Genomic DNA, 27,326 nt, shown 5'->3' with positions numbered 1-27,326 from the left:
GCAGTAGTAGGAAGATGGGTAAGAAAAAGCTGGGGGTAGAGGTTGGATTGATGATCATCAAGGACCAGGGGTGCAGTTGGCTTTGGCTGGGTTCTCAAAAGCAGCACTCCCATGAGTAAGTTACATTTCAATTGAACTCTTATGGATTAGGTATTCATGGAAATCAGTGGTGGGTTTCAAAAATTGTTGGAACCTACTTTGTGGGTGTGGCCTCTTTTGTGGGAGTGGCTTGCCACCCATGTGACCAGATGGTAGTGACTTGACGCCCATGTGACCGGATATGAAATTATGAATTAGTACTTAGGTCGGTCCAAGTAGCTATTCAGAAACTCTGGCATTGAAGCATGCAAGTCTTAAAGCTGTCAAGTTACAAGATCCTTGCCAGTGGTGGGTTTCAAAAATTTTTGGAACCTCTTCTGTAGGTGTGGCCTGCTTTCCGGGTCCACTGGTAGGAATCTCTTCTAACTGGTTCGGTAGATTTGACATCTACTTCTGTCCTACTATCGCAGCACCACTGAGAGTGTCCTGACATACGGCATTCTTGCATGGTATGGGAGCAGCTCTGCAGCGGACAAAAAAGCTCTACAGAGAATCATTAAAACTGCCCAGAATATCACCGGGCTCCAGCTACCAGCCCTGGATGACATCTTTGCACCTCGCAGTTTGAGGAAGTTGCATAACATTCTCAGAGACTCTTCCCATCCTGTTGACAATCTTTTTAGACTGTTGCCTTCTTCTGGCAGAAGGAACAGAACAATTGAAACTAGGACCACATGTCTTCTGAATGGCTTTTATCCCAGAGCTGTAATTGGACTCAAAAATGAACTAAAGGGCCACCATCAGTGGGCTATTGGACAACACTACTTGGTCTGTTGTGTGGATGCCTGGGGGGTTTAGGTGTTTGGGGATTGTTATGTACATTGGGCCTGGTCTCTGGGTGTTATGGGAATTTCGTTGAATGTTTATACTGTGTATATACGTACAATGACAATAAAATAATAAGATAATAACCTTTAAAGCCCTACATGGCTTAGGACCAGTGTACCTGCGAGACCGCCTACTGCCACATACCTCCCAGTGGCCGATAAGATCACACAGATTGGGCCTCCTTCAGATGCTGTCAGCCAGACAGTGTCACTGGCGGGCCCCCGGAGGAGAGCCTTCTCTGTGGCTGCTCCGACCCTTTGGAATCAGCTACCCCCAGAGGTCCGGACCTTACCCACTCTCATGGCCTTCAGGAAAGCTGTTAAAACCTGGCTGTTCCGGCAGGCCTGGGGCTGTTGACCTTATTGTAAGGTCCAGCCCCGATTAGAACGAATGTGTGTTGTGAATTTTAAACTATTCTTTTATTTTTCTTTTCTTTTTTCTTCCCTCTCTGTAAGCCGCCCGAAGTCCTTCGGGATTGGGCGGCCTATAAATTTAATAAATAATAATAAATAATAAAGATAAATAAACCCATTGGGGACAGCTGAAGCCATTTTGTTCAACGAATTTCTAAAATAGCATCTACATGGTTTCTACAGAATATTACTTTTTTCTCCCTAAAAACCTCTTAGTATTCTCACTGGTGGTTCACTCACCACCTGGATCACGTATTTCTCATGAGTTTCCATCCAAAGAAACTCTACCCAAAGCACACGCCAATTGTTTAGAAAAGATAAAGAGGTAATCCACATGTGTGCTGCGTGCATAATCTAAGAGACACGATTTATTGCATCTTTACGGGCAGAAGAACCTGGTAGTAGTACCATCGTCAACCCAGCGACCAAGTTGAGATCACAAAGATATTGACAGAAGTCCGTCACCGAACCTCCCCATCGTGAATAGGTGTGAATGAAGCGGTCCATGAAATTCCACGGAAAGCCAAGATCATCAGAGTTCTTGTTTGGAGTCTTCAACGAGGATTTCGTCCACTTTCATATCCGTTTCAGACACAGGGACCGTATGGCAAATTTGTTCTTTGTAAGCTAAGGCAATTGTGTATGGTTTTCCTTTCGGATGTAGCAGGCATCGTTGGAGGTAGGTATCATAATACCCTTTTCCTCTTCCCAGCCTGTTCCCCATTTTGTCAAAACCAAGTCCAGGCATCAGGATGAGATCCAGACCATCTGTGGAAGGGAAAGGAAACACCTGGGGTGAAAGGACATCAAACTAACTTTTTCATTTTTCAATTTTGGTTTCTTCCTGATCTGCCCAAGAATTGAGGGGTTCCCCCCGCCCCCAGGTTAAAAAGCTGGTAAAGTTGGATTTCCAGCTCATGGCAATAGCAATAGCAATAGCAGGTTCGAGGTTCGAGGTTCATTTTATTTATATGCCGCCCTATTCCCGGCGGGACTCAGGGTGGCGCACAAACCCAAGGAGGGGGGAGGGAAAAACACAAAAACTACAAAAAGTACAGGGCATTTAAAACAACCAACAGCCACACAATTCGAGAGGGGAAGGGAACTCATCGACCCCAGGCCTGCCGACACAGCCAGTTTTTAACGGCTTTTCGGAAGGCCTGGAGAGAGGTGAGGGTCCGAATCTCTGCGGGGAGCTCGTTCCAAAGGGCCGGAGCCGCCACAGAGGCTCTTATATAAGCACTTTAGACTTATATGCCACTTCACAATGCTTTACAGCCCTCTCTAAGCAGTTTAGAGTCAGCCTCTTGCCCCCAACAATCTGGGCCCTCGCAGTTTTCTTGACAAGATTTCAGGAGTGGTTTGCCATTTCCTCCTCCCTAGGGCGGAGGCAGAGTGACTGGGTCAAGGTCACCCAAGTGACTTTGAGGCTAAAGCAGGACTAGAACTCACAGCCTCCCTAGAAATGGATTTTAACCCTTTCTAACCATGCATCAAATGAGATCTCATGTGTGAGGTCACCGTTTCTCTATCCTTATCATTTAAAAGTATTTAATGCATTTCTTTTCCAATGTCCTGGAACAGCACACCTATACATGAAATAGAAAGCCCCCTCGAGAATAGAAAGCAAAATTAACTCAAGGCCATATGAAAAGCAGAAAGCGTAGTAAGACTGGGGGGAAATATTCAGTATGTCAGGGCAATGATGATTTAAAGCTGACCAGCCAATGTAATGCTGTAACTTAAGATGGTGAAATGAAGCAGAGGTATTGCCGCTTTAAGAAGCCAGGATATTGCCATTTTAAGAAGCTGTCTATATAATGGAGGCCATGAGAGGGTATATCTCTCTCTCCTAGTGTATCTCTCTCTCCTCGTGAAATATCTCCATAGTAGTTCTCCATGTAGAGTTAGAGATTGGAGCTGGATATAGATAGATAGATAGATAGATAGATAGATAGATAGATAGATAGATAGATAGATAGATAGATAGATAGATAGATAGATAGATATACACATACATACATACATACATACATACATACATACACATATACATATACATATACATATACATACACATACACATACACATACACATACACATACACATATATATATATATTTAAAGTCACAACCCCTGGTATGCCCAAACATGGGAGGAAGGTCACACTTCCACTCTCTGTCTTCGGCTCGTCACAAGAGACCATCCAGATTTATTTATCAGCATAAATATAACATATATATATATATATATATATATATATATATATATATATATATATATATATATATATATATATATATATATATATATATATATATATATATATATATACACATACACACACACACACACACACACACACACACACAGAGTATATAGTATATGCATATAGTAACAGCTAAATATCATCATAAAACTATTTTATTCCCACATTTTGCTCTAATTTGTTTTGGTTTTTTTTATTTTTGCATTCCGCAAAAATCCCTCTTGTTTTCTTTTCTTTTTTTTAAATTCTGTCTAAACAAGTTTCTTATCTCTAATGCTGAGTGTTTTTTTTTTTAAAGAGGAGAAGTTGGCTAAGGGAGAATGGCTGCAACAGCAAGCCATTTATCTCCCCCCTCCAAGTTTTTCCATGGTAATAATTCCACAGTTGATTTATTGTGTGTTCCATAAGATAAGATCTCAGTTTGTGTACTTAATATATATTTGTTTTTTCCTGGGGGGGGGGGGTAGTGGGGGTTGCCAAAGGGAAAGGAAAGAGCTACAATTACTGAAGCATTTGTTTGGATGTCAGATATAAAATAGAATAAAGATTTAATTGCAGATCAACCCCTGGTTGAGAAACATCCAGCTCTCAGCATGGACCTGTCAGTATTATCAAGAGCCTTCTGGATGGAACCCTGAAATTGCAATTTAAAATGGCAATTGTTTTTTCAGCTCGCAGAAGGGGTTTCTTTTCCCCATTTTCACATTTGAAAGTAGATAGCTTGTTAAAAGATTGTTTTTGTATGTAGTTAGTGATGAGCAGGCCACAGAACATACAGTATAGCAATAGCACTGGCACTTAGACTTATATACTGCTTCACAGTGCTTTACAGCCCTCTCTAAGCAGCTTATTGCCCCCCCAACAATCTGGCTTCTCATTTTAATGAACTCGGAAGGAAGGATGGATGGTTGAATCAACTTTGAGCCCCATCAGGATCGAACTGCTGGCAGTTGGCAGAGTCAACCTGCAATACTGCATTCTAATCACTGCACCACTACGGCTTCCGTCCTTCCTTCTCAAGCAATAGCACTTAGACTTATATACCGCTTCACAGTGCTTTACAGCCCTCTCTAAGCAGTCTACAGAGTCAGGCTCTTGCCCCCAACAATTTGGGTCCTCATTTTAGCCACCTCCGAAGCAGTGACGTGTGGTGAGGTTTATGGCTGGTGAGGCAAAAAGAAAGAAAGCGGTTTTCGGCCTTCCCGGCACTATGTCCAACATACCTTTTCCAGCTGTTTCACAGTCACAGAGGATTTCAACTCTGCTCTTGCCTGCCATCATGAAAATGTAAAAATGTAAAAGGAAAAAGGCAAGAGCTGCTGAAGTCAGGCTGGGCTAGCTGCTGCCAGAGTCCCCAATGGATGACTCTGCTTAACTGTTTAAAAAAGCCTCTAAAAAAAACGCCCTCTACAGGAGGCGGCAAGAGAACCACGTGCCTCATCTACATAAGGAATTTTTCGGCTTTTAACCCTTGCTTAACTCTGCTCGAGTGATCATAAAGTCAGACTAAATGAGGCACATGGTTCTCCCGCCTCCTCCTGTAGAGGGCACTTTTTAAGAGGCTTTTTTAAACAGTTAAGCACTAAGCAGAGTCATCCACGGTGACTCTGGCAGCAACTAGCTCAGCCTTTTTCCTTTTAATTTTTTTTTCTTTTCATGATGACAGTGGTGAGGCTCTGCCTCCCCTGACTGCACGTCACTGCTCGGAAGGATGGAAGTCTGAGTCAACCTTGAGCAATATATAAGTCTAAGTGGCATTGCTAGGGCTATTGCTAGCTTCTTTCATGGGAAGGGAAATTTGGAATAAATTCAGTGGTGATGTTTCTGCCATCCTGCCCTCAAACCTCAAAGGGACCGGCTTTCTTCCATCTGCTTTCAGAATTGATGCAGTTGTCTTTGCCAGGAAGCGCGAAGGAACAGGCTGGCATTCTGAGCCTCTGCTGCATTTTAAAGGCAACTAACTATATGTAGGTCTGGGTTTTTTTCCCCCCCTCACTACGGAGGAGGATTTGCCAAGGGGACATTTGAAACAAATGAGGCAGCACAAGTTAGAGCAGCCCATTGGAACAAACTTATCATCTTGCTTGGTGGGTGTTTTTTTTTCCCTAAAGAAAATTTTGCAGCAAACTTTTGGAGCAAGGAAACAGAAAAAGTCCAGCCGATAAGGCCTTCAGGGGAAGTAGAAATGCAAGCTGAATGCATCAAAAATAATATGGAATGTAGGAAATGATCGGGCCATCTGGTCCGAAGACGATGAGGGGGGAAGGCTCACCTGAGCATATTTTTGGGAGGGAGGGAGTGGATTCACAGGAGAAAGGTTGGATATTCTCTTTACTGAAAGAAATACTGGAAGACTTTGCTATTTTCTTGTGTTTTTAAATGGAAAGAAGTATTGGCAGAATTTGTTATTTGTGTGTGTGTGTGTGTAAGTAATAGTGCTAGACTAATACTAATATGTTACTAATAGTAATAGATGCCACACATAATTACCTGGGAATATGCTCCGCTGGGAGCTCCTTAATAGTAATTGCATTGTGTGTCTGTCAAGTTATTTGCAGGCTAACGCAAGTATTCCTTTGCAAAGCCAGGCCACAAGTCAACAATACAACGTTTTGCTCTCTGAGAATAACTTGCAGTTTTCTGAACTAATAGCTGTTCTTTGGGGCCAAAAGGGGGGAAAAAACTATAATAAGGGGGAAGATTATTCCATGCTATTAAAATTACAGTATCTCATAGATAAATCTACGATGTCCCTTGGTCTGCAAGGCGATCCAACTGGTCAGTCCTAGAGGAGATCAACCCTGACTGCTCTTTAGAAGGCCAGATCCTGAAACTGAAACTCAAATACTTTGGCCATCTAATGAGAAGGAAGGACTCACTGGAGAAGAGCCTCATGCTGGGAAAGATTGAGGGCAAAAGAAGAAGGGGACGACAGAGAAAGAGGTGGTTGGATGGAATCACTGAAGCATTAGGCGTGAGCTTAGATGGACTCCAGAGGATGGTAGAGGACAGGAAGGCCTGGAGGAACGTTGTCCATGGGGTCACGATGGGTGGGACACAACTTCGCAACTAACTAAAACAAAGTTATTTTAGAAATACACTCTTTTTGCTTTGCTTTTTCTACTTCAGAATGGCAAGAAACGATTGTTTATTTATTTATAGTCCAATCTTGCAGTTTGGAAGTTTCACATAAAACAACAAAGCGTGAATTGAAAATAAATATGGAGTAATATTTATAAAAATAGGAAAACTGAAATATAAATAAAGTAATGATCTTGGCAACAGCATTCCGTAAAGTTTAATACAATCCAGATTCCTGTGGATTTCAGTGGTTTCCCACCATGTTTTTTTTTTTTTTTTTGCTTTTTCATTTCAAAACAAGAATACATATTTTCTCCAATAGCATGCCCAAGACTGCAAAAATTAAAGGAACTCTTTAAATATTGGAACACAAATGTATTTATTTAATACAACCAGGTCTGTGGCGGCACAGTGTTTAGAATGCAGTATTGCAGGCTGACTCTGCCCACTGCCAGGAGTTCGATCCCGACCAGCTTAAGGTTGACTCAGCCTTCCATCCTTCCGAGATCAATAAAATGAGGACCCAGACTTCTGGGGGCAATAGGCTGATTCTCTGTAAACCGCTTAGAGAGGGCTGTAAAGCCCTGTGAAGCGGTATATAAGTCTAAGCGTTATTGCTGTTGTCCTTCCTTCCTTCCTTCCCGTCCCATCCTGTCCCTTCCCTTCCTTTCCATCCTTTCCTTCCTTCCCTCTGCCCACTGCCAGCAGTTCGATTTTCACCAGGCTCAAGGTTAACTCAGCCTTCCATCCTTCCAAGATCAATAAAATGAGGAGCCAGATTGTTGGGGTGGGTGGGGGCAATAGGCGGATTCTGTACACTGGTTAGAGAGGGCTGTAAAAGCACTGCAAAGAGGTATATAAGTCTAAGTGCCATTGCTATTTAACTCAGGTGCAAAGATGGAATTGATAGCAAATTTTTACTTGCATGCCCATCCAATCACGTTAAGTAATTCATACAGCAGCTCAGTGCAAGTGATTAAAACTCTGAAAAATTATGGCTGTACCTGAATAGCTTCTTTTAATGCTCGCGCCGATGAGAAGTGGTCCCTGGATGTGCTTTCCATCAACTCAGCACATGATTTGACACCATCATAAAGAGGAGTCAGCAGGGGGCGTAAGTTTTTTTTGTTTTTTTTTTACCCACATCCCTTTCCTTATTATGCAACCTTTTTTAGCTTAACATCTCCAGCCTGGAACTAAATTGCTTCCTCTCGCTTAATTATTTCTGTTTCTGGCTGGGAGTTGCAATTTATTTGTATATTGGTATCAATGCACTTGGATGGGTGCTCTATATGTAATTACTGTCAGGGCGTTTTCACAGCTTCTGCCAGGGCTGTTCTGTTGAATTGATTTTTATTTTTAAAAAAGTGAAATGAATTATTTGTGAGAAAAAGGAGAACAGCCAATCCACTCCCCCTTTGATTAATAGGGACTAAGCATCCCAAAATGTTGGGTGCTGGTCTTTGCTGTAATAGAGGCATTTGACAATTCAATCCAGAGATTCGACTTGAAGGCAATTTGACTGAACCCACAAATTAAGTCAGATTTCCAAATTGAAGCAGCAAAGCATTGGAACTATTGAATCAAATAAGATTGATGAACTGTAGAGTTTTGCACACAGAACCATAGAGTCATAGGGCTGGAAAGGAACTTGGAGGTCTTCTGTTCCAACCCCCTGAGTGTCCAAGGCATCAGTCATATGCAGAAACATTTTTTTCCTTCCTCTGAATCAGGAGTTGGCAACTCATGGCTCTGGAGCCGCATGTGGCCCTTTCATCCCTCTGCTGCGGCTCCCTGTCGCCGGTCGGCTTCACAATTGATAGGGCTTTCGGTTAGGGCAGGTAGAGGAAAAAGGACACTGTGCTAGGAGGAGACTCTATGATGAGGGAACCGGACTTCCTGTCAGCAGAGAAAAAAGGATGCTGCACTAGGAGGAAACTCTTTGGTGAGGGAACTGCATTTCCAGTCGGCTCCAGAATTGAATGGGGGGCTTCCGGTTAGGACCTTTGTGGCTCTTTGATTATTTAAGGTTGCCGACCCCTGCCCTGGATTGATCCTCTAAATTACAATTCAAGTCCAAATCAGATTGCAAACTTAGATTCATTGATTTAAATCAGATCGTGTTTTGCTTACACACCCCTAACATGCAATTTGTATTTTAGGCCAAGCCTGCATACTACTATACGCTACCACGGATGACTGTATCCAAGTATGTGGTTTCTTCTCTCTTTCTATTCCTTTATTAAACAGACGTTTGTAGACTTTCTGCCTTTTGAGGAAGGTTTTAAGGAGTGCTTTATGTTTCAATCTCTCTCCCCCAAAATCAGAACTATTCTCGGGTCTGACTCTGGAAAAGGCCACGTTAATCCTTAAGTATGCATGAGATTTATAATGCGAGTTTCGAAACACAGAATTAAAGGATTGATGGCTTTGAGATTGCACCCAATGGAGGACTTGCAATACCAGAAAGAAAGATCTTGTTGCTACAATAACCCACCCCTGCTTTCTTCATCTGTATTTGTGATTCTTCTTGTGCTTGACTTCCTTACAAGTAGTTTGATTCAAAATAAGGCTGTTTCCAAAAATCTGTATAACACCAAGCATCCTAATCAATAATATTGCTTTTGGGGAAACAGGCTATGAAGAACACACACTGTAGTCTCATTTTCTCAGATGGATAGGAATGTATCTAGTTTAATGAAAAGAAGAAACGGGTGACATGATAGCAGTGTTCCAATATTTGAGGGGCTGCCACAAAGAAGAGGGAGTCAAGCTATTCTCCAAGGCACCTGAGGGTAGAACAAGAAGCAATGGGTAGAAACTAATCAAGGAGCGAAGCAAACTAAAACTAAGGAGAAATTTCCTAACTGTGAGAACAATTAATCAGTGGAACAGCTTGGCTCTAGAAGTTGTGAATGCCCCAACGCTGGAAGCTTTTAAGAAGAGACTGTCGACAACTATTTGTCTGACAAAGTATGTTGGACTAGAAGACCTTCATGGTTCCTTCCAACTCTGTTATTCTTGGTTTTTTGTTGGTAGTTGATCAGGGATGACTATTTGAGTGATATATCTGCACTCCAGGAAAACCTTAACAATGTAACACTGGATGGAATTTTTGTAATTGGAGGTAAGCCATTGGAGTAAATTCTCAGAAACTGGATGGCTTAGAAAAATCCTGGAGCTTAAAAAGGGAATACTGTACATCAGTTGCTCCGGGCATGTCTGCCCAGCTCTGAAGCAAACTATTTTTGCCACTCTATGTGAGGATATGCTATTATTCAATATATTTAAACTAGATTTATCAATGAGATACCATAATTCTGATAGCATGGAACAACCTTCCCCATTATTATAGGTTCCCCTCCCCACTTTTGACCCTAAAGCACAGCTATTAGTTCAGAAAACTTACTCTCAGACAGCAACATTTTGTGTTGTTGAGTTGTGGCCCGGCTTTGCAAAGGAAGACTCCCATTGTTGTGTTAGTTGCGAACTTGTGTCTGACACATCACGACCCCATAGACAACATTCCTCCAGGCCTTCCTGTCTTCTACCATCCTCTGGAGTCCATTTAAGCTCACGCCTACTCCCTCGGTGACTCCATCCAGCCACCTCATTCTCTGTCTTCCCCTTCTTCTTTTGCCTTCAATCTTTCCCAGCATGAGGCTCTTCTCCAGGGAGTCCTTCCTTCTCGTTAGGTGGCCAAAGGATTTGAGTTTCCTCTTCAGGATCCGGCCTTCTAAAGAACAGTCAGGGTTGATCTCCTCTAGGATTGCAGTCCAAGGCACTTTGTAGATTTATCAGTGAGATACCGTAATTTTAATAGCATGGAATAAACTTCCCCATTATTATAGTTTTCCCCCCCCCACACACACACACACCTTTTGGCCCCAAAGCACAGCTATTAGTTCAGAAAACTGCAAGTTATTCTCAGACAGCAAAACATTGTGTTGTCAAGTTGTGGCCTGGCTTTGCAAAGGAACACTTTCGTTAGCCTGCAAATAACTTGACAGACAGACAATGCAGTTACTATTAAGGAAAACTCCACTGGGTTTAGCGGAGCTTATTCCCAGGTAATTATGTGTGGTGTCGCATTCTGATTAAACTGCGTTTTGCACAGGAGTTCCTCCACTGAGCTCCAACCTACTTTCAGCTACAAAGGGTATAAATAGATAATAACTGATCAAGGGGATAGCCTTATTTGATGAGTTTCGGTAATGAGGGTTGAGAAATGCTCCTGTGTTTCCCCCCACACATACACACAACCGATTCTCCCTCGGTTTCAGGAGGCCATTTATTTTCAAAATGTCTTCTATGATGTCATTTATTTTCAAATGGTCTTTTGAAAAGCCGAGGTGGCACAGTGGTTAGAGTGCAGTACTGCAGGCCACTTCAGCTGACTGCTACCTGCAGTTCGGCGGTTCAAATCTCACCGGCTCAAGGTTGACTCAGCCTTCCATCCTTCCTAGGTGGGTGAAATGAGGACCCAGACTGTGGGGGCGATATGCTGACTCTGTAAACCGCTTAGAGAGGGCTGAAGGCCCTATGAAGCAGTATATAAGTCTAACTGCTATTGCTATTGCTATTTTACCCCTTCAGAGGAATTTCCGTGGATAAGTGTGGGGTTGGGAGCTCACATAGTTAGGATGCTTGGATGGAGGTTTGTGTTCTGACCTTGGCTTCCCAAGCATTCCTGAGGATGAAGCAAACTCCTGGTCCCGACAAACCCCCTTTTATTAATTGACTGTGAAATCTGCTCATTCACATCCAGCAAAGTCTTTCAAGAGAAACAGAAGTTAGAAAGGAGGAGATATAAAAAGAGGAAATGTTAATCTGTCAAGAGCTTGAAGACGAAGATGTTATGAATTATTATAATTATATTACTATACAGTTATATTATTAATGTTATTATGTTGAATACAATAACAAATATCTGGATTATGATTGTTCAAATAACTGTACCCAGATCACACACTGTTTAATGGAAATGGAAAGTAATATAAAGAAAACAAATTAAAAAAACATTTTTGGGGAGGAGGGGGGGAGGCCATTTGTACCCAGCTCTGGTTATGAGGGTTTTAAATCCAGTAATAGCAAAATCCTGTGCCTGTCCCTTCAGGAATAATACCAGTTTTGTGACATGGTACATATGGAGCAGCTGTCAAAAACAAAAAATATAATTACCAAGACAAACTAGATTTAAACAGAGTCCTCTGTTTAATAAACATGGGAACACAGCTTTAAGGAAACACCGCTCTGAATATTTTGGAAAAAGAATTTGGAGCTAACGAAACCAAACAACACACACACAATCGCTGCTCAGCTTTTCTGGGTTTGCAAATCATAAACCACAGCTTCCACTCGAATTTGTCTCATATATTCTGCATTTCAAACCTCCAATTCAGATAGATGTTTCAGAACCGGTTGGGTGTTGTGGTTAAGGCATCGGGCTAAAAACTGGGAGGTGGTGAGTTCTCGTTCTGCCTTAGCTACAAAGTCAGCTGAGTGGTTTTTGGGCCAGTCACTTACTCTCAGCCCTAGGAAGGAGGCAATGGCAAAATACCGCTGCAAAACCATGCCAAGAATAGCAATAGCAGTAGACTTATATACCGCTTCATAGGGCTTTCAGCCCTCTCTAAGCGGTTTACAGAGAGTCAGCATATTGCCCCCAACAATCTGGGTCCTCATTTTACCCACCTCGGAAGGATGGAAGGCTGAGTCAACCCTGAGCCGGTGAGATTTGAACCGCTGAACTGCTGATCTAGCAGTAGCCTGCAGTGCTGCATTTAACCACTGCGCCACCTTGCTTGTCCAGGCAGTGTCCAAGAATTGGACAGGACTGAACAGAAGAAAAATAGAAAGCCGTAAGTCGAAATGTTTCTTCAGAGAGATATTAATTCCAGAATGTTAAGCAAGCTTACTCTGTAACTTATCACAGAGTTACCCTCTGGTAAAAGGGGCGGTACCAGAGATGGGTTCCTACCGGTTCGGCCCAGTTCAGTCAAACAGGTAGTGGAATGCTGGCCTGGGTTGCAGAACCAGCAGCGACCCAGGCTGGCCATGCCCCCAAACCGGTTCCCCAGCCGCCACCGCCGCCGTCTTTTTTTTTAGTTCTGCGCATGTGCAGAATAATTTCCACTGAACTCTGCATGCATGCACAGCACACTTCCAGCGCCCATGCGCACAAGTGAACCAGCAGTAATGCCGGTTGAAACCCACCCCTAGGCGGTACATTTTAAGTCAATCAATCTTATTATATGCCCATCTTACTGGCATTCAAGGTAGTGCCTAACTTTTAGTTTTCGGCATCTGTCCAAAGAACTTTAGTGGGCATAAGTGCCTTTATTGACTGGCCTAGAATATAAATAATAACAAAGCATTGCTCAGTTCACAGAAGGCAGGATGGGATAAGAACAACACAATAAATTCATGGAAAGAAAGGGAATGAAATAAGAATAGGGATACGATAAGAATAGAATAGAATAGAATGTCGGGTAGGGTAGAATAGGAATAGGATAGGATGGGATAGGATAGGATAGAATAGGATAGGATAGAATAGAATAGAATGTCGGGTAGGGTAGAATAGGAATAAGATAGGATGGGATAGGATAGGATAGGATAGAATAGAATGTAGAGTAGCGTAGCGTAGGATAGGGTAGGTTAGGGTAGAATAGGAATAGGAATAGGATAGGATAGAATAGAATGTAGGGTAGGGTAGGGTAGGGTAGAATAGGAATAGGAATAGGAATAGGAATAGGAATAGGAATAGGAATAGGAATAGGAATAGGAATAGGAATAGGAATAGGAATAGGAATAGGAATAGGGTAGGATAGGATAGGGTAGAATAGGATAGGATAGAATGTAGGGTAGGGTAGGGTAGAGTAGAATAGGAATAGGAATAGGAATAGGAATGGGTAGGGTAGGGTAGGGTAGAATAGGATAGGATAGAATAGAATGTAGGGTAGGGTAGGGTAGAGTAGAATAGGAATAGGAATAGGAATGGGTAGGGTAGGGTAGGGTAGGGTAGGGTAGGGTAGGGTAGGGTAGGGTAGGATAGGATAGGATAGGATAGGATAGGATAGGATAGGATAGGATAGGATAGGATAGGATAGGATGTAGGGTAGGGTAGGGTAGGGTAGGGTAGAACAGGAACAGGAACAGGAACAGGAACAGGAACAGGAACAGGAACAGGAACAGGAATAGGAATAGGAATAGGAATAGGATAGAATTTGTCTCCAGCGCTTAAGCTCTGAATATACATCCAGACAACAAAATAATGTAATCATAAGATATCATTAGGAGAAAGTAATATTTAAAGACATTTAGGGCACGGGAGGTTTTTTTTTTTTTTTCTCCTTAAAATGTGAGCTGGGCCCTTCTCCAGCTTGCTTTTCAAGCCCAGAGATAAATTCTTCCCCAGGGAGAAAGGTTGTATCATACCTGGGCTGGGCTGGGCTGGGCAGGGAGTGGAGGGGGATGTCATACTAGCTCATTTCTTAATGCATTCTACTCTGCCATCTACTGGTCATAGAATGCATTTACTGAACTATTTCTGTAAGGAGGGGGAACTGCAACTGGTTTGCAAAGCTCAGTTAAGTTGCCTCTGTCCCAGTAAGAACAGGTCAATTTTATGCTGCCATTTATTCCATTATATTCCACCAACTTTGCAGATTTTAATTTCCAAGCCGGCATCTCCATGATATAACCACGCAATCCATTACTCACAAAGTAGCTTATTACATTTTAGCCTGGCAAGAAGATAACATTAACAGATTAACAGAGTTGGAAGGGACCTTGTAGGCCATCTAGTCCAACCCCAGAAGCATAAGCAGTGCCTTGCCCGCCCATTCATTGACAGTTCAGTGTGTCAAATGAAATTAAAAACTAGAGATAATTGAATAAACCATAGTTTAGCTTGAATTAGGATGACTACTCGATATGTGTTTATTGCAGAGGGGAAAATTGGCTCCATTAGGGATTACTGGATTGGTCCAAGTGGACTTTTTGACTCTCCAAAGCATCTCCCAATCATCAAATTGATCTAAACATTACTCGTTCCATTTGATTATTTTTTTAAAGAAAAGCACAGATTGTATATGGCTAGTCTTTGACTTACAACCACAGCTGAACCCAAAATTTCTGTTGCTAAGTGAGACATTGGTTAAATGAATTTTACGACTTTCTTAAGTGAATCACTGCAGTTGTTAAGTTAGTAGCACAAGTATTAAGTGAATCTGGCTTCCCCCTTGACTTTCTTTTGTCAGGTGGTCGCAGAAAATGATCCCATGATCCTAGGACACTGTAACCATCACGAGTCAGTCAACAAGTGTCTAAATTTTGATCACACGACCATGGGGATTCTGCAACAGTCATAAGTGTGAAAAACGGTTGTGTCACCTTTTTTCAGCTCCATTGTCTATGGAGATTCTCAGTCATCCAGGTCATGGTTATCCTAAAAGTGTTTTTTTTTTCCCAAGAGGCAGCTGGACTTTCTGTTTTTTTCTTTGAAGACGTTTCGCTTCTCATCCAAGAAGCTTCTTCAGCTCTGACTGCAAGGAAAATAAATCCTTTCATTCCTCTGACCATCCAGTCAGTGTCATCTTTCCATCCCCCACAAGCTGGGCTTCTTGCCAGCGGCAATAAATTTTAAAAGAGAATTCCTTCACCTTTGAAGATTTGAAGAGAAGCGTCTCATCTCAGCTTCTTATCTCAAAAGGCTTGCTCATAATTGTTTGCTGATATTTTACGCTGACCGGGTGGCTCAGTGTTGGGAAAACAGCAACCCTCACCAGCCCTCCCCCCCCCCGTGAGGGAGGGGGTGCTGGTGATTTATTTTGAAGAGAGAATTGGGATAATGTCAGCGTCCCAAGTATCATGTAGAATTAAATCAGAGTCCAAGGCAAAACGATCCTTAAAGTTCCAATTTAATAAAGCAGACGTCTTAGCACGTCTGTGTTAATCCCAATTCTGGAAATGACATCAGAAATTCACCCAGTTAAAAGTTCATGATACTTGGAACGCTGACAGTCAGAGCTGAAGAAGCTTCTTGGATGAGAAGTGAAAACGTCTTCAAGGAAAAACCAGAAAGTTCAGTTGCCTCTAGGAAAAAGAAAAAACATTTGGGACAGTTCAGCGCCATTATAATTTCAAATGGTCACTGTTGCCACCCAGCAGGTGCCGTTGGAGCTGCCACCAGACTCCGACAGCGAGGGGACCTCTGAGTCGGCTCTGGAGGATGTGGAGGACCCTGGACAGGGTTCCGACTCAGAGCAGAGTACAGAGAGACTGGTTGGCCACCAGGAGACACCTGAGCCTTGGACCAGTGGGGAGGAGACAAGGGAGAGTGAGCCGGAGGCCAGTAGTGAGTTGTTCCTGGATGCACGCCATTGAAGAGCTAATAGGCGTCAGGAACAATTACGCAATTACAGGAGGTGATTGTATTCAGCTGGTGGTCATTAGGCTCCTCTCCAGACTATAAAAAGTTACTGGTGTACACGCCCCTCTTTGCAGAAGTCAGCGCAGGATTGAATGTCGGAGGACATTACTGCGAGCTTGGCAGGCTGGATTGCTGCCAAGCCTTATCTGTGTTTATTGCTGCCTGAGTTTGTCTGAGTTGCTGCCAAGGTCCTTATCTGTTTGTTATGCTTGGCTTTCAGCCACCGAGGTTTTGGTGTCTTGCTATTAAAGTACATTGCAGTTAAGCTTGTCTCGGCATTCGTTACTGGACGGAGGAGGGGGTCAGAACAGGTCACTAAATGAGTTGAGGCATTCCTAAGAGGGTGAAGACTTAGTGCAGTGATGGCAAACCTTTTAGAGACCATGTGCCCAAACTGCAGCCCAAAACCCACGTATTTATTGCAAAGTGCCAACACAGCAATTTAACCTGAATAATGAGGTTTTACTACCTAAAACAATGACAAACAAGGCAGAGTTCAGCTAATTGTTCTAAGAAAAATGTGATAAATGAACTTTCAAAAGCATTTTTTCTGCTTTTGAAAGATTATGTTTAGCAACAATAAAAAAGAAAAAAACTTTTGTAATATCATTTCTTTCCCTCCCTCTCTCTCTCTTTCCCACTCTCTCTTTCTCTCTTTCCCTCCCCCCTCTCTCTCTTTCTCTTGCTCTCTTCCCCTCCCTCTCTCTCTCCCCCCCTTCCCCTCCCTCTCTCTCTCCCCCCCCTCCATGTGATGGAGCTGGGCAGGGGCAATGACATGCGTACCCACAGAGAGGGCTTTGAGTGCCACTTCTGGCACAAGTTCCATAGTACGCCACCATTGACTTAGTGCATGCAAAGAGATGCCTGCTTTTATCCCTCTTAAGCCAAGGTATAAGCCACATCCTACTGATATCACAATCCTGTGTCACAATTCCAAACTTACCTGCCATTGCCAATGCATCTTCCCGGATGTCATCATCAGCTGGTTGATGGATATTCCAGGATGTCAGAGGAAGGGAGGCAATTTCTTCATAGGAAGCTAGCTTGACCATGTCCATGTGGCTGCTTTGGGGCTTGTACCATGGAATGAAGCATTCTTTGCCTTTTTGAAAAATGTCTTTAATGATTTCGTTGGTCCGGACCTCATCTGGCATGCTTAAGAAGACTGCAATGCACTGGGAAGCGAGGTAGCGAGGATGGGCCATCACCTGTTTCGGGAAAAGGAGAATCTGCAATCAGATTTTATGAACGTCAAGCCAAGTCAATGTTTACTACAGTCAAAGACCAGAACAAGTTAAAAACACTCAAAAAATATGACCATAATTGAGCCCAAAATTTCTATTGCTAAATGAGACATTGTTTCAGGGTTCCAAATAGTATCCGAAATAAAATCAGAGTCCGAGGCGAGAGCTTCCTCAAAGTTCCATTTTGTTAAAAGAGCCATGTTGGCACATCTGGGAAAACCCAAATCTGAAAGCTTCCTGGTTTTCCCACCCAGTTGAAAGTTCAAGATCCTGTCCCAACACCCACAAGTTCATTACATGATCCAATCTTCCTCTGCCATGAAGACAGAGTCCTCCCATCCAGTTCCGGCTAGGTACAGAGACAATGAATGACCTTGACTTTCTAAGAAGAATGTTATTATGGCTACATATCACCCAACTCCACATAATCCCCCCTCCCAGTTTCCCACAGTAGAAAGTGTGGCAGGCCTGAAGTCCAAAAAAAAAAAAAAAGATGGCTTGCAGGCATGACACATTGGCTAAGTAAGTTTGGCCCCATTTTACAAACTTTCTTGCCCTAAGTGAATCACTGCAGTGGTTAAGTTAATAACACAGTCGTCAAATGAATCTGGCTTCTCCATTGATTTTGTTTGTCGTAAAAGGGAATCCTGTGAATCAATGACACTTCAATCATCATAAATGTGAGTCAGTTGCCAAGCATATTATTTTTGATCACGTGACTGTGGGAATGCTGCAATAGTCATAAGTGTAAAATATGGTCATAAGTCACTTTTTTTTTCAGTGCCGTTGTAACTTTGAACTGTTATAAGTCAAGAACTCCCTGTATCCAGTTAAAATTTCTAGAATAAAATAGTAAAGAACAAATAACATCTACATTAAAATCATAATTTGGTGGTCCTTGGCACATAAACAAAACCCAACATGGACTAAATTATAATATATTATAACATCAATCTTTAAATTGTGAATGCCTATGGTTATTAGATACTAAAATGCAATGAAGTGGTAATATCAAAAGATATTTGCTGCATTAATTGTGTCAAATAGCTATAACAGAATAATAGCAATAGCAGTTAGACTTATATACCGCTTCACAGTGCTTTCACAGCCCTCTCTAAGCGGTTTACAGAGTCAGCATCTTTCCCCCAACAATTTTGGGTCCTCATTTGACCCACCTCGGAAGGATGGAAGGCTGAGTCAACCTTGAGCCTGCTGAGATTCGAACTGCCAAATTGCAGGCAGACGGCAGTCAGCAGAAGGAGCCTGCAGTACTGCACTCGAGCCACTGCGCCACCGTGGCTCAGATCATTATTGTCACATTCCAATGAATCCCTAGGGTTGCTACGCAGAATCTAGCCACCTGCACTGTGATCACAATCCATTCATCCTTAAGCAGCGACTAGAAATAAGCAGTGTCAGAACAGCCAGGATACCTATTAATTATTGGAAGGGTAATTCTCCCCTCCCCGAATATCTCTATAAAAAGAACGTCGAAGGAGGATGTGTCCAGTGGTCTTCACTTCTTTAGAGTCACAGGAACAGAGCCTTTCAACAAGTGGTATCAGATTTATGAATGGGGAAGAGAATAAAACACAGCTATTCTCACTTGTCACAGTGTTTTAACGGAAAAAGAAGAACAGACATTATTCTCCATGTCCCAAATAGGCAATGAATGAAAATGTGAGTTCTTCAATAAATCTGGATGAGATTTTTCTACGCCAATTGTTTCAGAGATCCCAGTTTTATCCTTTATTATTTTTGACAAATAACTCAAGGCAGCAAACACATCCAACACAACTTCCTCTTCTTATGTTCCCCATAAAACAACAAGCCTATGAGGTGGGCTGGGCTGAGAAAGAGTGACTGGCCCAAAGTCACCCAATTGGCTTTCATAGCTAAAGTAGGACTTCAACTCATAGTCTCCAGCTTTTTAGCCTGGTGCCTTAATCACTGGGCCAAATTGGTCGTTGGTTGGTTGTTGTTGTTGTTATTGTTACTGTTTATTGTTGTGGTTGATGTTGTTGTTGTTAACAATAACAGCAACAAAGATGATTAGGGGACTGGAGGCTAAAACATATGAAGAACGGTTGCAGGAACTGGGTAGGTCTAGTTTAATGAAAGGAAGGACCAGGGGAGACATGATAGCAGTCTTCCAATATCTCAGGGGTTGCCACAAAGAAGAGGGAGTCAAACTATTCTCCAAGGCACCAGAAGGCAGGGCAAGGAGCAATGGGTGGAAACTAATCAAGGAGAGAAGCAAGAACTAAGGAGAAATTTCCTGACAGTTAGAACAATTAATCAATGGAATAACTTGCCTCCAGAAGTTGTGAATGCTCCAACACTGGAAGTTTTCAAGGGGATGTTGGATAACCATCTGTCTGAAGTGGTGTAGGGTTTCCTGCCTAAGCAGGGGGTTGGACTAGAAGAGCTTCGAGGTCTCTTCCAAGACTGGCATTGTTCTTTTTCAATCAACAATGACAACAATGACAACCAATTACGTAAGGAGTTTTGCCAGGGAAGGACCTACAGAGTCTTTATCTATCCCCTAACATTCACAAAATCTCTAAATTCTTATTAACTGAATTCTTGGCATAGAGTGTTAAATTTTGGTATGTTTTTAATTTTCTGAGCTACTTTGAAAGCTGGTTTCGAGCAGGACAGTGGGGAGTAAATCAAATAAACCATACCTCATTCTGAGCACAGTCAAAGTTCATAAGATTTCTTATAATGCAACCACATTTTCCGAGTGCACCAGGCCCTCGCATTTTATTGGGTGCTTCAACACTGCAACATGCCCGAGAGGTGTCTATACTATGATAGAGCTATCAATCATTATGATAAAATAGATTTAAAAATGCTGGGAAATTATCCAACCACTCAATTGAAAGGTTCAGGTAGAAGAGAGACCATTTATTTTGCTAGCGTTTTTCTCCTTGAAAATATTCATTTTTCCAAATATCTTAATATTCAGTAGAATAATCACGCTGGGTTGACTTTCCTGCTGCTGTTGAATTAATGACTGACTACTCTTACTTGATGAATGTTTGTTTTGGGGACTGAAGTTCTACTTGTTTGCATGCTCGGATTATTCATTAATTCTGCTGATCCGGAATGATGAGAGTATTGAAGTTTTGACAAAACTTTGAAAAGTATACTTTCCAGTATGATTTCCACGGCTTCGGTGGCATAGAAATGGCCACTTAAAAATAATTTACCAAGGGTGATTATAGGGAGTATAGGATATCCTGTGTCTAAATATCACCGATTTAACTGGAAATATATTAGAATATAGGGACCCTGGTGGCTGAGTGGCTAAGACGTTGAGCTTGTTAAAAGGTTGGCAGTTTGGCGGTTCGAATCCCTAGCACCATGCAATGGAGTGAGGTCCTGTTACTTGTCCCAGCTTCTGCCAGCCTAGCACGTCGAAAGCATATAAAAATGCAAGTAGAAAAATAGGAACCACCTTTGGTGGGAGGGTAACAGTGTTCTGTGCGCCTTTGGGCGTTGAGTCATGCCGGCCACATGACCACGGAGATGTCTTTGAATAACACTGGTTCTTTGGCTTTGAAACAGATGAGCACCGCCCCCTAGAGTTGGGAATGACTAGCACATATGTGCAAGGGGAACTTTTACCTTTACCTATATTAGAATATATTCACATCTTCAATCAATCAATCAATCAATCAATCAGAATAGTGCTGGAAGGGACCTTGGAGGTGTTCTAGTCCAACCACCTGCATAAGCAGGAGATTCTATACTATTTCAAACAAGTGGCTGCCCAGTCTCTTCTTTAAAACCTCCAGTCGTAACTATGAAGGCAGGCTGTTCCATGAGTTACAGTAAATATTCTCACTGTTTCCCTTTAATTCCAGGTTGCGTCTCTCCTTCTTTCCATTGTCTCTTATTCTGACCTCTGGTACTTTGGAAAATAATTTGACCCCCCTCTTCTTTGTGGCAGCCCCTTAAATATTGGAAGACTGCTATCATGTCACCCCTAATTCTTTTCTCTAGGCTAGCCAAACCCAAATCCTACAGCCGTTCTTCATGAGTTTTAGTCTCCAAAACTTTAATCATCTTGGTTGCTCATCTCTGAACTTTTTCCAACATCTTTTTTTTTGAAATTTTTTGAAAAAAAAAAGGCTTTTACAAATATTTACCTCCCCTCCCCCACCCTCCCCACCCAAACCCAACCCCCCCAACCTTACCCCCCCCCCCCCCGACTTCCCAGAACAAATACAGGATATAAATCTTTAACAAAGATGTTCTAAAATAAACTTTAAAAAAAATTAGTATCATCTTTCATTTGAGCTTTAACTCCTCTTTTGTTAGGCTAACTCTAAATAGATTATATCATTCCTTGCTTCTTCAGTCATAAACTATCTGGAATTTCTTAGTCTTGTATTTATTTTGAATATAATCAATCCATCTTTTCCATTCCAGTTTATATTTCTCATTTGAGTGGTCCTTAAGATATGCTGATATTTTAGCCATCTCTGCTAAGTTTGTAACTTTTAATGTCCATTCTTGAATAGTAGGCAAATCTTCCTTCTTCCAGTATTGCGCCACCAACAGTCTTGAGTCTCACCATCTTTTTATATAGTGTGATGACTTGATGCAGCACTCTGGGTGTGGAATTTCATATCCCCTTAGTCAGTTTCTCATGAAAACAGAAAAAAAAAATCCCAGACTTTCATTTTCAGAATGAAGGATAAATTTTCCCTTAGCATCATTTCTCAGATGAAAGTCTGTAGAAATTTTCAAGTCATGGTTGTCCCAAGGGTGCTTTTTTCAGGAGGCAACTGGACTTTCTTGCTTTTTTTTTTCTTTGGCTTCTTCAGCTCTGACAAGATAGTGAGGAATGGAAGGATCCAGAGGTTGGTTCCTACCAGTTCGCACCTATTCGGTAGAAGTGGTTCATCAAATCTACCAAACCAGTTAGAAGAGGTGCCACCAGTGGACCCGGAAAGCAGGCCACACCTACAGAAGAGATTCCAAAAAATTTTGAAACCCACCACTGGTCCTTGGATATGATTATTCTACACAATCATGCTCATATTTATAAAACTCAGTGCCTCTGTGAAAGGTAAGGATGGCTACTGTGTTTGTGGTGCAATCAGAACATTGCGTGTGTTGAAGTTGTTTTAACGCAAACCAAAGATGCCTTTTAAAAAACAAGTTTACATCATATTCTTATGCATGCCAGTGCTGTGTGTGAGGTAATTTAAAGTGGTTCTGACAAGGGTCGTCGGCATCTTCATATCCGGTCACATGGGCGGCAAGCCACTCCCATCTGGTCACATGGGCAGCAAGCCACTCCCACAAAGGAGGCCACACCCACAGAGTAGGTTCGAACAATTTTTGAAACCCATCACTGGAAGGATCTATATTCCTTGTAGGCTTTTAGCTATACAATTTGGGATGAACACGCTTTGAATGGGAGTAGGAGTGGCTTTCCAGAGGAAAAATTGCAGACTGCGGGAGCACCACTCAGGTGACCCTGAGAACACAGATAAACCTCCAAGTGCTTCAAAGACCCTCTAAAACAGGGGTCTCCAACCTTGCCCACTTTACGACTTGCGAACTTCCAACTTCCAGAATTGAAGTCCATAAGCCTTAAAGTTGGTGAGGCTGGAGACTCCTGCTCTAAAAGGGTGCAAATGACCAGCTGTTTGCAAGGAATATAAACCCTTCCATCCCCCACTATCCCGTCAGAGCTGAAGAAGCTTCTTGGATGAGAAGCGAAACATCTTCAAAAGGAAAAAAACAACAACAAAAAAGTCCAGTTGCCTCCTGGGGAAAAAAAGCCCCTTTGAGATTTTCAAATGAAACTAATTGCATGGCAAGTTTGAAATAAACTGAATTCAGCCATACACAAAATCATAGGGCTAGAAGAAAGCATGGAGACCTTCTCGTCCAACTCTAGTCTTGTTGAATGCTAGTCTAGGCAGGGAACTTTATATCATTCCAGTTAAATGTTGTCTGATCTATTTTTGAAAATCTCCAGTGTTGAAAACACCCACAATTCCAGGAAGCAAGCTGTCCCACTGAATAATTGTTCTCACTGTCAGGAAAACTTCTCCTTTGTTCTAGGTTGGGTCTCTCTTTAATGGTCTTCCACTCATGATTTCTTGTCATGCCTTCTGGTGCTTTGGAAAAGAAGTCAATCCCTTCTATGGCAAGTAATGGAAGACAGTTGTCATGTCCCCTCAATTCTTCTCTTCGATAGGCTAAATACACTTAGCTCCCCCCCCCCTCAATCACTCATAGGCTAAATGTCTATGGAGATTCTCAGTCATCCAGGTCATGGTTGTTTCAAAGGTGCTTTTTCAAAAGGCAATTGGACTTTCTGGTTGTTGTTGTTGTTTTTGAGGACTTTTCACTTGTTATCCAAGAAGTTTCCAAGAAGCAAACTGTCTTTAAAAAAAACCCCAGAAAGTCCAAGTTGCCTCTTGAAAAAGCACCTTTGGGACGAAAACATCCCTAGCTCCCTCAATCGCTCGTCATATAATTTAGCCTCCGGACTCCTTATTATCTTCAACTTACATCTGTTTAGGGCCCCAAAGACCCATGAAAAAAAAAATTGAGAAGACAACTTGAGGCTCTTGTTAAGGAGTTCTGCAAAGCGGTTGGGACACAGATGAAACCAAACACAAGGGTCATACAGAAAGAGATGACACTTGACACTTCAGTCAATGCTGTGTTTCATAAAAGTAAAGGTTCCCCTCGCACATATGTGCTAGTCGTTCCTGACTCTAGGGGGCGGTGCTCATCTCCGTTTCAAAGCCGAAGAGCCAGCGCTGTCTGAAGACGTCTCTGTGGTCATGTGGCCGGCATGACTAAACGCCAAAGGGGCATGGAACGCTGTAACCTTCCCACCAAAGGTGGTTCCTATTTTTCTACTTGCATTTTTACATGCTTTCAAACTGCTAGGTTGGCAGACGCTAGGACAAGTAAAGGGAGCTCACCCCATTACGTGGTGCCAGGGATTCGAACCGCCAAACTGCCAACGTTTCTGATCGACAAGCTCAGCGTCTTAGCCACTGAGCCACCTGCGTCCCTGCTGTGTTTTTTACCCTCTCCTAAAAGGCAGACGATGACAGACCGTGCTGGATTCCTGCCAATGCTCAAAGCTACAACGCGGTTTGCTGAAGGAGAGCGCCGTGGGGCGGATTCTCACGACCAACCTCCAGCCTGTGACTTGCCAAGCCAGTTTCCACTTCCTTCTTTGCCTTCGCTGTGAAACCCTTTGGCTCCAAGCCCAGCCTTGCTTCCAGAGTGAGAGTTGGCAACCGCAAGACAGAGCCAGGTCTTCGCCCTGAATTTCCGCTTCTGGGAGAAGGCAAGAAAGGCTTCAAGGCGTCCCCCAGACAAGCAGAGCGCAGCGCTAGGTCCCCTTCCACCGTTGCCAAATCCCCTCCGCGCTCACCCGCTGCCCTTTTCCCGAATACCCTCCCTCCCTTCCCTGGAAGGCCAGGTCCTTAGTCGCGTATGGAGGTGGTGGGAGTGGCGGGCGAGGGGCGAGGATTCTCAGTCGGGAGTGGGGAAATCCCCGGGTCTGCCAAGGTCTGTGGGCACCAGTTTCGAGACGCGCGTGGGCGCACGGGCTTTGCGCTTTTGGAGAGGTCCGCGGCGGAAGCCCCCGGGGACTTTCTCGCGTTCTCCGGGCTCGGCTGCAAAGGCCCCTGGAGGGGACCGTCCGGAGAAAGGCACAGCCTCCGCTCTCCCACCGACTCTCCCACCCACCTTGCCGGCCAGCAGGTGCGACTGGCGGACCTTCTCGGCTTCGCTCAGCCCTTTCAGGCGGCGCTTCAGCTCCGCTCGCAGGGCGCGCTTGGCTGCGTGCAGGGCTGCCATGTCGGCCGGGTTGGCGGCGGCTCCTCCCTCCTCCGAGCGCTCCATGAGACAGCGAGAACAGCCGCCTCGGCCGACCTCGGGGAGGCGCCCCGAACACGGAGGAAGCTCTGAACGGACTCGGGGGGGAGGGGGTGTTCGTTTCTAAAGGTCCCTGAGTGTCGGGAAGGCGAGGGGAAAAGAGACCGCTCGCTCCCCTCGGCTTGGAGAGGCGCCAAAGCAAAGAGGCAGCCAGCTCCAAAGTCCGAAGATGAGACGGTCGTTGATTTGTCACGAAGGAGTGGGTTGTGTGACTTTCATTTCATTTCATTTCATTTCATTTCATTTCATTATTTTATTTTATTTATTTTATTTATTTTATTTATTTATTTTATTTATTTTATTTATTTTATTTATTTTATTTATTTTATTTATTTTATTTATTTTATTTATTTTATTTATTTTATTTTATTATTTTATTATTTTATTATTTATTTTATTTATTTTATTTATTTTATTTATTTTATTTATTTTATTTATTTTATTTATTTTATTTATTATTTTGTTTATTTTATTTATTTTATTATTATTTTGTTTTATTATTCTATTCTATTTTATTTCTATTTTATTTAATTATTTTGCTTTTTATTATTCTATTTTATTTTATTATTCTATTTTATTTTATTATTCTATTCTTTTTTATTATTCTATTTTATTGTTTTATTTTTTTATTATTCTATTCTATTTTTTTCTATTTTATTTTTATTGTTCTTTTATTATATTATTCTATTCTATTCTTTTTTATTATTCTTTTTTATTATTCTATTTTATTGTTTTATTCTATCTTATTCTATTTCTATTCTATTTTATTATAGTTTTTATTATTCTATTCTATTCTATTATTTTATTTTATTCTATTTTATTATTTATTTTATCTTATTCTATTTTTTTATTTTTTATTTTACAAAAAGGGCTACAGGTAGTCCTCGAATTACAACAGTTCATTTAGGGCCCATTCAAAATTACGGCGCTGTAAAAAGTGACTGATGACAGTTTTTCACACTTAACGACCATTGTAGCATCCCTGTGGTCACCTGATCCAGAGGCTCGGCAAGTGGTTCATACTTATGACGGTTGCCGAGCTCAATTGGGCTCAATTGTGGTCATAGCTTGAGGACTACCTGTATTTATTAAGCTGACATCTGTTGAAGCCCTCCTTCGGACAACCCTCTAGATTGCAAAACAGCGCACACACATGCGATTCTAAAGGTGAAGAATGAAAGAAAAAGAAAGAAAAGAAAAAAATTCAAAGGCGATGCGTTTCCTGCAAGAATTATTCTGTGCATGGAACAAACTGTTCAGTTGGTGCATCCCTTTTCTGCAGCTTTCACTGTGGGCGGAAGGCATCTCGCTGCATTTTCTGGGCTGATAACCATCAAACCTACTGATAACATGATCTCCCTTCCTAGCCGATTGTAGGCGATGCCACTTAATTTGTACCGGAGTGCCGATTTTGTAGATTTTGTAGATTTCGACGCATCCTTTGCAAATTGTAAGCCATAGTTTATGGTAGAGTGGTCAACCTTTTCACAGCTGGAGGGGATATATAAGGCTAGCTGGATATTCGTTCTTCACTATGAAACTATGTGTGGGCTTTATACTTAAAGCTTGAAACTTAATGTAGAATGTGTAATTCTTTAACATCAGAGCGTGTTAATCTAAGACAACTGGCAGTTGGAACAGAGCTCTTTTCAGGTGGGGAGGGGGAGTAGAATGTCTAAACCCCCAGCCCGCAGGCCGAATGAGTCTAGCGAAGGGGTAGCATCAGAGGTGTTAATATAAGGCAACTGGCAGTTGGAACAGAGTTCCTTTCAGGTGGGGAGGGGGAGTAGAACATCTAACTCCTTAGCATCAGAGCGTGTTAATATAATACTGTATTAGGAATACTAATGATCTGGTGGTCATTTTGAAAAATCCTTTCTTATATATAAAATTTGGGGGAGGGTGGTGGGGAGGTGGTGGGTAAAATGATTGTGCAAAAAAAGGGTTGGAGAAGGAGGTGCAAACTTTGAGGCATGGAACATACCATTTCTCCCAAAACATTCCATTTTCCCCTCCAGAACAGGGT

General features: G+C 42.4%; 1 protein-coding gene across 3 annotated transcripts; it reads right to left on the bottom strand.

The window, feature by feature from the left end:
* Positions 1-1,682: 1,682 nt before the first annotated feature.
* On the bottom strand, positions 1,683-25,411 carry MTHFS (methenyltetrahydrofolate synthetase). 3 transcript variants are annotated; one of them, XM_032232719.1, is made up of 3 exons: positions 25,112-25,411; positions 17,068-17,332; positions 1,683-2,108 (listed from the first exon to the last, which is right to left on the bottom strand). In XM_032232719.1, exons 1-3 carry the CDS (start codon positions 25,265-25,267, stop codon positions 1,873-1,875), a joined length of 657 nt encoding a protein of 218 aa, XP_032088610.1. In that variant the 5' UTR covers positions 25,268-25,411; the 3' UTR covers positions 1,683-1,872. The 3 variants fall into 3 exon arrangements, with proteins under 3 accessions (XP_032088610.1, XP_032088611.1, XP_032088612.1); XM_032232720.1 differs by having other exon boundaries at positions 25,142-25,411; XM_032232721.1 differs by lacking the exon at positions 25,112-25,411 and adding an exon at positions 24,553-24,765.
* Positions 25,412-27,326: the final 1,915 nt, after the last annotated feature.

Source organism: Thamnophis elegans, chromosome 16 (genome assembly GCF_009769535.1).
Source record: "Thamnophis elegans isolate rThaEle1 chromosome 16, rThaEle1.pri, whole genome shotgun sequence".
Taxonomy (NCBI): domain Eukaryota; kingdom Metazoa; phylum Chordata; class Lepidosauria; order Squamata; family Colubridae; genus Thamnophis; species Thamnophis elegans.
The sequence above is the reverse complement of the archived record's forward strand: the minus strand, read 5'-3'. Positions and strand labels throughout refer to the sequence as shown.

Bases quoted from the DNA above. Each gene is read 5' to 3' on its own strand.
- MTHFS (XM_032232719.1), bottom strand. From the start codon at position 25,267: ATGGAGCGCTCGGAGGAGGGAGGAGCCGCCGCCAACCCGGCCGACATG. The intron at 17,333-25,111 runs GTGGGTGGGAGA...TTCCCGAAACAG, and splicing joins CGCACCTGCTGGCCGGCAAG to GTGATGGCCCATCCTCGCTA. The intron at 2,109-17,067 runs GTAAGTTTGGAA...TCCCTTCCACAG, and splicing joins AGATGCATTGGCAATGGCAG to ATGGTCTGGATCTCATCCTG.